Source organism: Hemiscyllium ocellatum, chromosome 33, assembly GCF_020745735.1.
Source record: "Hemiscyllium ocellatum isolate sHemOce1 chromosome 33, sHemOce1.pat.X.cur, whole genome shotgun sequence".
Lineage (NCBI taxonomy): Eukaryota > Metazoa > Chordata > Chondrichthyes > Orectolobiformes > Hemiscylliidae > Hemiscyllium > Hemiscyllium ocellatum.
Window position 1 is genome coordinate 28,818,083 of NC_083433.1, and position 13,237 is coordinate 28,831,319.

Consider the following 13,237-nt stretch of genomic DNA (forward strand, 5'->3'; position numbering starts at 1 on the left):
CCAAAAATTTATAATGCTTTGTTTTCTCTTTTCAACTTATTCCCTAAGAGCTTTATTTAGCTTCTTCACTAAGAGTGGGCGGATACACATCTGAAGCTTATCATTTCACCTAAGGGGAAGCTAGATACTGTAATTAAATGAAAGAAAAAAGATTATGATATATTGGTAGCATAACAACTACTGACAGAAACTGCCAGAAAGAAATTTCAGGGTGAAGCATCAGCACACAATGATTCAAGGACCAACGTTCAGTAGTGTACACACATGAACAAATGAATTAGCAGTAAGAGTTGGCCATTTGACCCCTCTGGACTGCTGCAACATTTATCTACAGCAGATCTGATGTTGGCCCTCCATAACATTTGACTCCCTTGTCAATTAAGAATATATATAACTCATGATTAAAAATGTTCTCTGGCCCTGCCTCTACTGCTATCTGGAGAAGAGAATTCCACAGATCATTGACATGCTGAGAGAAAAATAATTCTCTTTATCTGAGTCTTAAATGAGAGACCCTTTTAAAATTGGTTTCCCTGGTTCTATTTCAGCACGAACCCGATCAAGTCCTGGATGTAGGTTTCCTCGCTAAGCTGAAAGGTTCATTTTCTGACGTTTCATCACCATACTAAGTAACATCATCAGTGAGCCTTCAAATGAAGCACTGGTGGCAAGGCCCACTTTCTCTTTATGTGTTTAGGTTTCCTTGGGTTGGTGATGCCATTTCCTGTGGTGATGTCATTTCCTGTTCTTTTTCTCAGAGGGTGGTAAATAGGGTTCAAGTCAATGTAATTGTTGATAGAGTTCTGGTTGGAATGCCATGCTTCTAGGAATTGTTGTGCATATCTCTGTTTGGCTTGTCCTAGGATGGATGTGTTTTGCAAAAATACTTTGCAAGAACTGTAACAAACACTACATTGGACAAACAGGCAGAAAACTTGCCACCAGGATACATGAACATCAACTAGCCACAAAAAGACATGACCCACTCTCACTAGTATTCTTACAAATAGATGAGGAAGGACACCACTTCGACTGAGACAACACATCCATCCTAGGACAAGCCTAACTGAGACATGCGTGAGAATTCCTAGAGGCATGGCATTTTAGTGGAAATTTTCTCAACAAACACATTGACTTGGATTCCATTTACCACCCCCTGAGAAAAAGAACAGGAAGTGACATTACACAGGAAATGACATACCTAGTATGGTGACGAAATGTCTGAAAACGAACCTTCCAGCTCAGCAAGCAAACCTACACCCAGAACCTCAACCTGAGCTAGACATCTTCTCAAAACTCCCTTTTAAGTCCCTTCAGGATCTTTTTTTCAATGTGATTTTTCTAAACGCCAATGGATACAGGCCCAACCTGTCCAAACTTTCTTCATTAGATAATACCTTCATCGAATAATTAGGTTGAATTAAACTTCTCTGAACTGTGTTTAATGCCAATAAATTCTTTCTCAAGTAAGGAGATCAAAACTACACAATACTCTATATATGGTCTCAGAACACCTTGTAAAATTGTAGTAAAATTTCCCTATTTTATATTCCATTACCCTTGCAATGAATGACAACATTCTATTTGCCTCCGTAACCATTTACTGCACCTTCATACCATTTTGATTCATTTACCAAGTCAACCAGGTTCCTCTGTGCCACAGTTTGGCAATTTTACTCAATTTCAATAATGCATCATTTTCTATTCACATTTTGTCTCATACTCCGTCTGCAAATATTTTGCCCACTTTTTTTAGCCTATCACTTACATGACATACCATAACGTGACTGATAAATCGAGATGAAAAAAATTGAAAGGAAGGTTGGGCAGAAACAAAAATAGTCTATATTTACGTTGAAAATTGGATGTAATTCTGGTTTTGTGTTGCTTATAACTTTTTTTTTACTTGCTTTCAGCCCAGACTTACCAGAGAATGAAGCTACATTCTCCATCACTACTGGAGGAATTAGTGATGCCAAAGAGTGACACATCTAAAATAGAGATGGCCAGAAGTATCAGATTTTCCTTAGTATTTATTATTTGCTTTAGAAATGCAGAAGGTCAGAGGTTCTTATTGATTCATTAACATATAAAGAATTGTAAGGTTAAAGATATTGCTCGATTGTTGGGATACGTAACTGTGAGAGAACTGGATATTTTACGTTACAATGTGTGTTATGATATCCTGATAATTGTCACTTGTGGCTTCCACAAGTTGGCCACTTTGCTGTAGCACAGAAGGACTCCCAGTGCCTGTGGAACTGAGCTGGAGTAACAGAAAACATGCGAAACTTATCTCGCAGAACTTACTTGTCTTGTAGTGTTGCACATAGTGAGTTCAAAGTGGTTAGAGGACAATAGTTAATTTGTTCAGGGTATGAAGGTAGAATTCAGTTCCCATATTAAAATCCTATTACTGTCATTTTTACGATTCCACTTTGATTTAACTTGTTGCTAAAGAGTGAAACGTGCTGTACATAGTGGGGAAGCAGATGTTGGTTGTAGTGCAGGCTGTGGAAACTGAGGGTGTACAACATCACACTGGAGAAAGAGTTATAGGTTGATAAAAGAGTTTTTCATTTTCTACAAGAACACAATAATAATTATTTAATACAATTTATTTATATAGAAATATAATATCTAAAAGTCTTGTACATAACACTGCATTCTTAGGTCACTTATTTCCTGTAAACTTTCCCTATCACATTCTCAGTCCGGCTGAGTGGAATGCAATGAGAAATCCATTAGAAAACATACAATATATGTTATGCAAATCTGCACCTGCTACAAAATTAAATCCTATAATAGTGAACTACCTACCAATTTTCAGGTGGCTATTATACGTTCTGTCAATGTCATAACCCGACATTGTAGTATTCATGTAAATAATAGACATGATGCTGTGTATTACTTAAAGTAAACTACCTGAAAGTGAAGTAAAAGCTACACTTGATCCCAAGGGTCTGATGATCAGATGATCTCAAAGTGTATGAATGTCAATTTAGTCAATCCTTTGATTGGATTATGGAGTTGTAATTCACTCATAGACTTCTATTCCCAAGAACTCTTACACTCAATAGACTGGAGGGCTATCTCATTGTTTTCAACTTGAATAGTGGTCACGCAGGTAATAGAGTTCAAAGAAAACAAAAGCTAATCTTGCTTGTAAGTTAGACACGCAGGAGGCTGGAAGAACACAGCAAGCCAGGCCCCTCCCATTCCCCCCACTCCCTTCTCAGCCCCTCCCCCTCCCTTCCACTGCTCCCTGCCACCAACTGAATTAATTCCTCCCATTGACCTCCCTGCCTGTTTTCACCTATCCCCACTTCACCACCCTGTTCCTGCCACACCCTTTATCTGCAGCTCCCCCCACACCCACTGCAGTCCTGAAAGCTGCTTGGCTTGCTGTGTTCTTCCAGCCTCCTGCCTGTCTGTTTTGGATTTCAGCATCTGCAGTTTTTCTGTCTCTATTCTTATTTGTAACAGCATGTAACCGATCCAGATTCCTGTATACCTTCTGAATGCCATGTTGTTTATGTTGTTTCTTGGGATTGCTTTCTTGTGTCAAATAGAGCATGGTCAATGACCTTTCTCCATTGCCGAGTTGCAAGGCACACTGTAATGCTTAAGTCAAGGAAAACTGACAAGGCCTCTTTGAACTCTTTGTTTTCTGTCCTAAAACTTGATGTTTTCAAAAGTACAGTCAGAAAGAGTTGCTTTCAAAATGTTGAGTTTTTGAAGATCTTGTGCTAATTGGACAGCGTTTTGAGATGAATAGTGAATTTTTGAATGAGGGAAGTGTTTTATGTAATTTGTTCCTGTGGGTTTGTTAGCATAATAAAACAGATCAGAAATAATAATCTTATCAACTGTTTTACAAGATATTGTATCTGCTATCTGTGATATTAAAAAGATATAATTTTACATAATTGATATTTCATTGTTTTCTATTACCTATGACATTGCACACCCAATTACTTAATTAATGATAGTCTTGTCCTGTCCTCTGGAGTTAAGGGAACATATTTCAGGAACACAAAAAAGACCTTTGAGCCAAATTAAAAATCCATTCATTTGTATTTTCATTTTTCATTATCTGCATCCAGGATTATAACCTTCTGTTTGTTCTCACCCTTCAATACATCAATACTAATTGCTTCACATCAACCACTCTCTGTGATAGTGAGTTGCACATTGTCACCATTCTTGGGTTAAAGAACTTTCATCTAAATTCCCCATTGGATTTATTGATGACTATCTAATATAGATAGGCTCTAATTGTGCTCTTCTCCAAACCAGGAAACATTCTTTCTATACTTAACTCTGTTAAAAATATTTAATTTTCAATGGATCTGCCAGGTCATCCATTTGCATTTTATTGAGGAAATCCAACTGCCAATCCTTTCCCGATGTAAGCACCTGACATTTCTGGTTTGATTGTATGTCTTCTCTGCAACCTTACCAGCACTTTTTTATGTATCCTTTTTGCAAACTGGTAACCAGAAGTGCACATGGTCCTCTAAATGTTGTCCATTCTGTTACTGGTTTGGTGTTAATTTCTCTACCTTTCAATTCTATCCCTTTTTTTATATCCATTCTAATGTGTAGCACAGTATTTTGTGTTTTTATCCTTTGAGATTAATTTTGTCTACTCCACCTGGATGTTCACCTTTCAAGTAATACATACCATTATTATGTCAAAGGGAATGGAGTTAAAAAAAAATGAGTTCTTCCTAAAATTATACAAGACACTGTCATACCACAACGAGCATTCTTAAATGAGGAAAAATACACTGGCATTGGAGGCAGTGAAGAACTGTTTCACTAGGTTGATCTCAGGTATGGAGGGATTTTCACATGAGGAGAGGGCTTGCACTCATTAGAATTTAGGAGAATGAGAGGAGACATTAACAAAACATTTGAGATTTTTAGGGGAGCTTGACAAAATAATGTGGAGAACTGATTGTCCTTATGGGAGAGTTCGGGTCTCAGATTAAGGAATCATCCATTTAAGACAAAAATGGCAGAGAATCTGTGGAATTCTTTGCCACAGAGGAGCACCAAGGCTGAAAGAGACAGATTTTCAATCAGTGAGGGAATTAAGGGTTACGGAGTAAAGACAATGAATTGTGGATTATCAGATCAACTGTGATCTCAATGAATGGTGGAGCATTAGATGGACTGAGTAGACCACCTCTTCTATGTCATAGAGTCATAAACATGTACAGCATGGAAACAGACCCTTCGGTCCAACCCGTCCATGCCGACCAGATATCCCAATCTAGTCCCATCTGCCAGCACCCGGCCCGTATCCCTCCAAACCCTTCCTATTCAGATACCCATCCAAATGCCTCTTAAATGTTGCAATTGTACCAGCCTCCACCACTTCCTCTGGCAGCTCATTCCATACCCGTACCACCCTCTGTGTGAAACAGTTGCCCCTTAGGTCTCTTTTTTATCTTTCCCCTCTCACCCTAAACATATGCCCTCTAGTTCTGGACTCCCTGACCTCCAGGAAAAGACTTTGCCTATTTACCCTATCCATGCACCTCATAATTTTGCAAACCTCTATAAGGTCACCACCCAGCCTCTGACGCTCCAGGGAAAACAGCCCCAATCTGTTCAGCCTCTCTCTATAGCTCAAATCCGTCAACCCTGGCAACATCCTTGTAAATCTTTTCTGAACCCTTTCAAGTTTCACAACATCTTTCCATAAGAAGGAGACCAGAATTGTACACAATATTCCAAAAGTGGCCTAACCAATGTCCTGTACAGCCGCAACATGACCTCCCAACTCCTGTACTCAATATTCTGACCAATAAAAGAAAGCATACCAAACACCTTCTTCATTATCCTATCTACCTGCGACTCCACTTTCAAGGAGCTATAAACCTGCGCTCCAATGTCTCTTTGTTCAGCAACACTCCCTAGGACCTTACCATTAAGCGTAGAAGTCCCAAAATGCAGCACCTCACATTTATCTGAATTAAACTCCATCTGCCACTTCTCAGCCCATTGGCCCATCTGGTCAAGATCCAGTTGTAATCTGAGGTAATCCTCTTTGCTGTCCACTACACCTCCAATTTTGGTGTCATCTGCAAACTTACTAACTGTACCTCTTATCTTCGCATCCAAATCATTTATGTAAATGACAAAAAGTAGAGGACCCAGCACTGATCCTTGTGGCACTCCACTGGTCACAGGCCTCCAGTCTGAAAAACAACTCTCCACCACCACCCTCTGCCTTCTACCTTTGAGCCAGTTCTGTATCCAAATGGCCAGTTCTCCCAGTATTCCATGAGATCTAACCTTGCTAATCAGTCTCCCATGGGGAACCTTGGCAAATGCCTTACTGAAGTCCATATTATCACATCTACTGCTCTGCCCTCATCAATCCTCTTTGTTACTTCTTCAAAAAACTCAATCAAGTTTGTGAGACATGATTTCCCACGCACAAAGCCATGTTGACTATCCCTAATCAGTCCTTGCCTTTCCAAATACATGTACATCCTGTCCCTCAGGATTCCCTCCAACAACTTGCCCACCACCGAGGTCTGGCTCACTAGTCTATAGTTCCCTGGTTTGTTCTTACCTCCCTTCTTAAATAGTGACACCACGTTTGCCAACTTCCAGTCTTCCGGCACCCAGCAATCACTTCTCTAGCTTCCCACAGAGTTCTCGGGTACACCTAATCAGGTCCTGGAGATTTATCCACCTTTCCCAGTTTCAAGACATCCAGCATTTCCTCCTCTGTACTCTGGACATTTTGCAAGATGCACCATCTATTTCCCTACAGTTTATATCTTCCATATACTTTTCCACAGTAAATACTGATGCAAAATACTCCTTCAGTATCTCCCCCATTTTCTGCGGCTCCACACAAAGGCCGCCTTGCTGATCTTTGAGGGGCCCTATTCTTTTGCTAGTTACCCTTTTGTCCTTAGTGTACTTGTAAAACCCTTTGGATTCTCCTTAATTCTATTTGCCAAAGCTATCTCATGTCTCCTTTTTGCCCTCCTGATTTCCCTCTTAAGTATATTCCTACTTCCTTTTTACTCTTCTAAGGATTCACTCGATCTATCTAACCTTACATATGCTTCCTTCTTTTTCTTAACCAAACCCTCAATTTCTTTAGTCATCCAGCATTCCCTATACCTACCAGCCTTTCCTTTCACCCTGACAGGAATATACTTTCTCTGGATTCTTGTTATCTCATTTCTGAAGGCTTCCCATTTTCCAGCCATCCCTTTACCTGTGAACATCTGCCTTTAGTCAGCTTTTGAAAGTTCTTGCCTAATACTGTCAAAATTGGCCTTTCTCCAATTTAGAATTTCAACTTTTAGACCTGATCTATCCTTTTCCATTACTATTTTAAATCCAATAGAATAATGATAGCTGGCCCCAAAGTACTCCCCCACTGACACCTCAGTCACCTACCCTGCCTTATTTCCCAAGAGTAGGTCAAGTTTTGCACCTTCTCTAGTAGGTACATACACATACTGAATCAGAAGATTGTCTTGTACGCACTTAACAAATTCCTCTCCATCTGAACCTTTAACACTATGGCAGTCCCAGACTATGTATGGAAAGTTAAAATCCCCTACCATAACCACCCAATTATTCTTACAGACAGCTGAGATCTCCTTACAAGTTTGTTTCTCAATTTCCCTCTGACTATTGGGGGGGGGTCTATAATACAATCCCAATAAGGTGATCATCCCTTTCTTATTTCTCAGTTCCACCCAAATAACTTCCCTGGATGTTTTTCCGATAATATCCTCCCTCAGTACATCTGTAATGCTATCCCTTATTAAAAATGCCACTCCCCCTCCTCTCTTGCCTCCCTTTCTATCCTTCCTGTATCATTTGTATCCTGGAACATTAAGTTGCCAGTCCTGCCCATCCCTGAGCCATGTTTCTGTATTTGCTATGATATCCCAGTCCCATGTTCCTAACCATGCCCTGAGTTCATCAGCCTTCCTTGCATTGAAATAAATGTAGTTTACTTTATTAGTCCTACCTTGTTCCTGCCTGCCCTGACTGTTTGACTCGCTTCTGTTCTCAACTGTACCGGTCTCAGATTGATCTCTTTCCTCACTATCTTTAACTCCTCCGGAGCAGCTCTAGCAAATCTCCCTGCCAGTATATTAGTCCTCTTCCAATTTAGGTGCAATCCGTCCTTCTCATACAGGTCACTTCTACCCCAAAAGAGATTCCAATGATCCAAATTGGATTCAAAATTGGCTCAATGTTAGGAAGGTGATGGTTGTGGGTTGTTTCTTGGACTGGAGCCAGTCTAGACTAGTGGTGTGCTACAGGGGTCAATGCTGGGGCCTTTGTTATTTACATAAGTGATCTGGATGTGAATGTACAAGGCATGGTTTAGTAATCTTGCACTTGATACAAAATTAGGAGATATTATTGATCATGAGTAAAGTAATCAAAAATTATAGAGGGATCTTAATCAGATGGGGAAATGGGCTGAGGGTTAGCAAATGCAATTCAATACGGACAAGTGTGAGATGTTGTACTTTGGAAATTCAAACAGAGGTAGGATTTATATAGTACAGTTTTGGTCACCCTATTATGGGGAAAGACTTAATTAAACTGGGAAGAGTGCAAAGAAGATTTACGAGGATGTAGCCAGGACTAATAGGCCTGAGTTATAGGGAGAGGTTATCCAGGACAGGATTTATTCATTGGAATGTAGGAGAATATGGGGTGATCTTATAGAAGTGTATAAAATCATGAGGGGATGAATGCACATAATCTTTTTCCCAGGGATGGGAATTGAAAACTAAGTGGGCACAGGTTTATAGGGAGAGGGAAAGATTTAAGAAGGACCTGAGGGGCAACTTCTTCACGCAGAGAGTAGTGCATATATGGAATGGGTTTGGATAGGTACATGGACGGGTAGGATTTAGAGGGATACGGATCAAATGTGGGCAATTGAAATTAGCTGAACGGGTACCATAGTCAGCATGGACCATTTTGGGCCAAAGGGCCTGTTTCCATGCTGTGTAACTCTATGACTGCTGATATCCCTATTCATGAGTCTTTTAAAACTCATGGTATTATGATTACTACTCCCGAAACACTCCCCCACTGAAACTTCACTCACCAGGCTGGACTCATTTCCCACAACCAGATCCAGTATAACCCCTTCCTTGGCTGGATTTTACATACCGTGTCAAGAATCCCTCCTGGATGGTCTTTATAAATTCTGCCCCATCCAATCCCCTAACAAGTGGTGATTCCTAGTCAATATTGGGAAAATTAAAATCACCCACCATAACAACACTGCTGTGTTCTACATCTTTCCAAAATCTGTCTACGTGTTCTCTCCTCTATGACCCGCTGACTGTTGAGAGGCCTGTAGTATAGCCCCAGCGATGTGATTTTACCTTTCCTGTTCCTGAGGTCTACCCACATCACCAAGCTGCACAAGTGCTTTGATGTATCCTTCCTCAGTACAGCTGAGATACACCTTGACCAGTAATGCAGCTTCCCAATCCCCTTTACGTCCCTTTCTATCACACCTAAAACATCTAAATCCTGGGACATTCAGCTACCAGTCCTGCCCACTTTCAGCCAAGTCTCTATAATCACATTGGTGTCATAGTTCCAAGTACTAACTAAAGCTGTATTTTCATCTGCCTAGTCCATTATACTTCTTGCATTGAAACACATGCATTTCAGATTACCTGCACAGCTCTTTTCAGCAGCGTTTCCCTGCTTGTTCTTATTAGTAATGTTTGCCTTGGTTTCTACTTCACTCAAGTTCTGCATCCACTACTCTACTCCTTTAGTTCCCATCACCCTGTCACACTAATTTAAACCTCCTCAACCACTCTACCAACTATCCCTTCAGGGACGTCAGTCCCAGTCCTGCCTAAATGTAACTCCTCCAGTTTGTACAAGTCCCAATGCCCCACGAATTTGAAAACCTCCCCCTCACACCATCTTCTTAGCAACACATTCATCCTATACATCCTACTGTTTCTATTCTGACTAGCTCATGGCGCTGGTAACAATCCTGCGATAACTACCTTTGAGGTCCTACATTTCAACTTTCTCCCTAGTTCCCTGTATTCTAATTTTAGGACCTCATCCCTTTTTTACCACTGTGTACCACGACCACTTGGTGTTCGTCCTCCCCCTCCAGAATGTCCTGCAACTGCTCCGAGACTTCCAGGACCCTAGTATCTGGAAGGCATTTTACCATCCTTTGATTGCAGCCACAGAAATACCCTTACAATTGAATCCCCTATTACTATAGCATTTCTGTGCATATATCTCTCCCCGCCCCCCCCCCCCCCCCCCAATTCTGCAGCAGAGCCAACCATGGTGCCAGAAATTTGGCTGCTGCTGTAATCCCCTGAACAGTATTCAAAATGGTATATCTGTTTTGCAGGGGAATAGCCACCGGAGATTCCTGCACTACCTGCTTAGCCCTCCTGCTTTGCCTGGTGGTCACCCATTCCCTTCCTGCCTGTGGAGCCTGCAATGTGACCATTTCTCCATATGTGCTATCCATGACACTCTCCACATCGCAAATGCTCCACAGTCTTCCCAGAAGCCACTTCACCTCATTTGGTGTCATCTTCAAATTTAGAAATTGTGTCTTTGATTCTAAAGGCCAAATTATCATGATTTTCTTGCTTCTCTTTTTGAAGAATCACAACTCAAAAGATTAAAGAGGTGAAGCAGACCAAAAGTAAAAAATGCTGTAGCCCCTGTTTTACAAATAATCAAAAAGCTATTGCAGGTAGTTTCTCTGGAACCCACAGGAATTGGGCATCTTGAACAATTGCCAACAATGTTGGATAAACCTTTGAGTGTCCCAACTGATTGATATTGTGCCATGGTTTATAAATATGATTTGTCCCCAGCATATATGTCTCTTTACTCATGCAGGAATGAGAAAAGGCCATTGAACATGGATCTATTGACCCGAAGATTCAATTTCATCTTAATGTATCAAGCCTTCTAAATGATAAAATTCAAAAGAAGTGATGAGGGAATTGGAAAAGTTTGTTTATCCGTTGTGTCCTCAGTCTCTACTTTGGGACCATTACCTTTTTTTATGTTTATTAATGATCAATGCAAAGGAATTCAGGAACAAGAGTAAGCTGTTAATCCCTTCAAGCTGTTAGAGCGTGTATGATCTTGATCTTAATTCTGTCGACCTACTTTGCTGCCATAATCCTTCATGCTCATGAGCATCAAGAATCTAGCAGTCTCAATAGTGAAATTATCAACTGACCTCATCTTCAGCAGTTCTTTAAGGAGAAACTTCCAGACGTCCACTACCCTTGAGGTGTAGAAATGTTTTCTAATGTTAGTCTCTGAAGACTTTATCCCTTACTTTGCTTTTCCCTCACAAGAATTAGACTCCCACTTCTGAATCTTTTATACTGAATACTCAGAACAAATTAATACATTACTTTTTATTTAAACTCTTCAGGGTTTGCTTAAAGAAAAATCATTCAGGGGTTGTGGACTGTGCTGACTGGATCAGCATTTGAGAAGGTTGCCTTTGAGAAGGTGAACTGCCTTCAGGTTAATTATTCTTGTCAGTTAATGCTATATCCTTTCACAGCTGATATTCTTCCTGAGGATTAGGACCCAGACTGAATATAGTATTGCAGAAGGAATTTGTCCAGAGCTCTGTACATTTGTTAATATAACTTCTACCTTTGTTGTATTGAGGTTAACATTTCATTAACCTTTCAAATTATTTTTTTGTACATGTGATGTCTGTGTGTGAACCCCTAAATGTCTGCTGCTGCAGACTCCTGGCTGGGCTTGGCTATTGGGACAATGATTTTACAGTTCATAGGTGGCACAAATCTCAGAACTATAGAAAGCAGTGAGTGTGATAGTAACAGAAACAAACAGAAAAAAGATCTCAGCAGGTCTGGCAGCATCTGTAGGGAAAGCAGAGTTGACATTTTGACTCCTATCATCCTCCTTCAGAATTTTAAGAAGGTGTCACAGGACTCAAAATGTTAGCTCTGTTTTTCTGTCTCTCCACAGATACTGCCAGATCTGTTGAGATTATCCAGAACTTTGTTTTTGTTTGTTTCAGATTTCCAGCATCTGCAATTCTGTTTTATCTTAGACTTTAGTAGGATGAACAAACTGGTGAAATAAATAGTCATATGGAATATACTCACAAGGAGTGTGAAGTGATACTTCTGAATTTCTATTTCATATGATTCAAACCAACATCATTAAAAACAAATAAATTTCTCATATTTCAGCCCCGTCCAAGCCCCTTTGTAGACTTACATCATTTAATTATTATCTCAACATTTATTCCATTTTTGCCTGTTCACATTGTTCGCAACACTGAAGATCCTTTGCTATTCTCAACTAGACGCCACAATCTGATCAAGTTGCTCTTGATTTCTCACAATGTTAATCTAACTCTATGTTGTTATTGATATACAGACAAAAACTATACAAAAGAGCAATTATTTGAAAGTGGGACGATGTGGATGACAAAGTGCTGATCTTTGAGGCATTTGAACAGTGACTATCCAGCATTCTGACAACTCTAACCACTGCTGCAGCCCAGCTATCAACATTCTATGCTTAACTTCCTTATTGGACAATCTCCTACATGGCACGACATCAAGCCATAAGCTTTGATATTTCCTAATAGCTTAGTTTCTTCACTTTTGCCAGGAGTCATGAATAGGTATAGACAATTGGGATCAAGTGAATCTCTTGAAGAATATAAAGGGTGTAGGGGTTTCTGAGGAGGGCAAAAAGGAACTATGAGATAGTCTTGGCAGATAAGGTTAAGGATAATCCAAAGAGATTCTACAAGTACATTAAGAGCAAAAGAGCATCTAGGGAGGGAATAGAATCCTTTAAAAATCAACATGGTCATCTTTGCATGGAACCATAGGAGATAGGAGAGATACAAAACAAATATTTCATGTCAATTTTTACAGTGGACAAAGAAATGGAGGCTAGGGAACTGGGGAAAAAATAAATATTTATGTCTTGAAAACAGTCCACATTACAGAAGATGAAGAGCTGAAGGTCTTAGAAAAACATAAAGGTGAGTAAATCTCCAGTGTATCCCAAGATGTTTTGGGAAGTTAGGGAACAAATTGCAGGCTCCAGCAGAGATATTTGTATTATCTACAGTCACAGATGAGGTGCCAGAGGATTGGAAGGTGGCTGATGTTTTGCTTTTATTGAAGAAAGGCTATAAAGGGAA

The 13,237-nt window shown here is 40.1% G+C and overlaps 1 protein-coding gene across 1 annotated transcript in view; it reads left to right on the plus strand.

Annotated features, from left to right (window-relative positions):
• The window catches only part of dmc1 (DNA meiotic recombinase 1), a 182,927-nt gene extending 180,941 nt beyond the window's left edge, over positions 1 to 1,986 (plus strand). The window contains exon 14 of the mRNA XM_060849605.1: positions 1,917 to 1,986. Coding sequence (XP_060705588.1) covers positions 1,917 to 1,986 — 70 coding nt within the window. The remainder of the gene's footprint in view (positions 1 to 1,916) is intronic.
• The last annotated feature ends 11,251 nt before the right edge of the window (positions 1,987 to 13,237 follow it).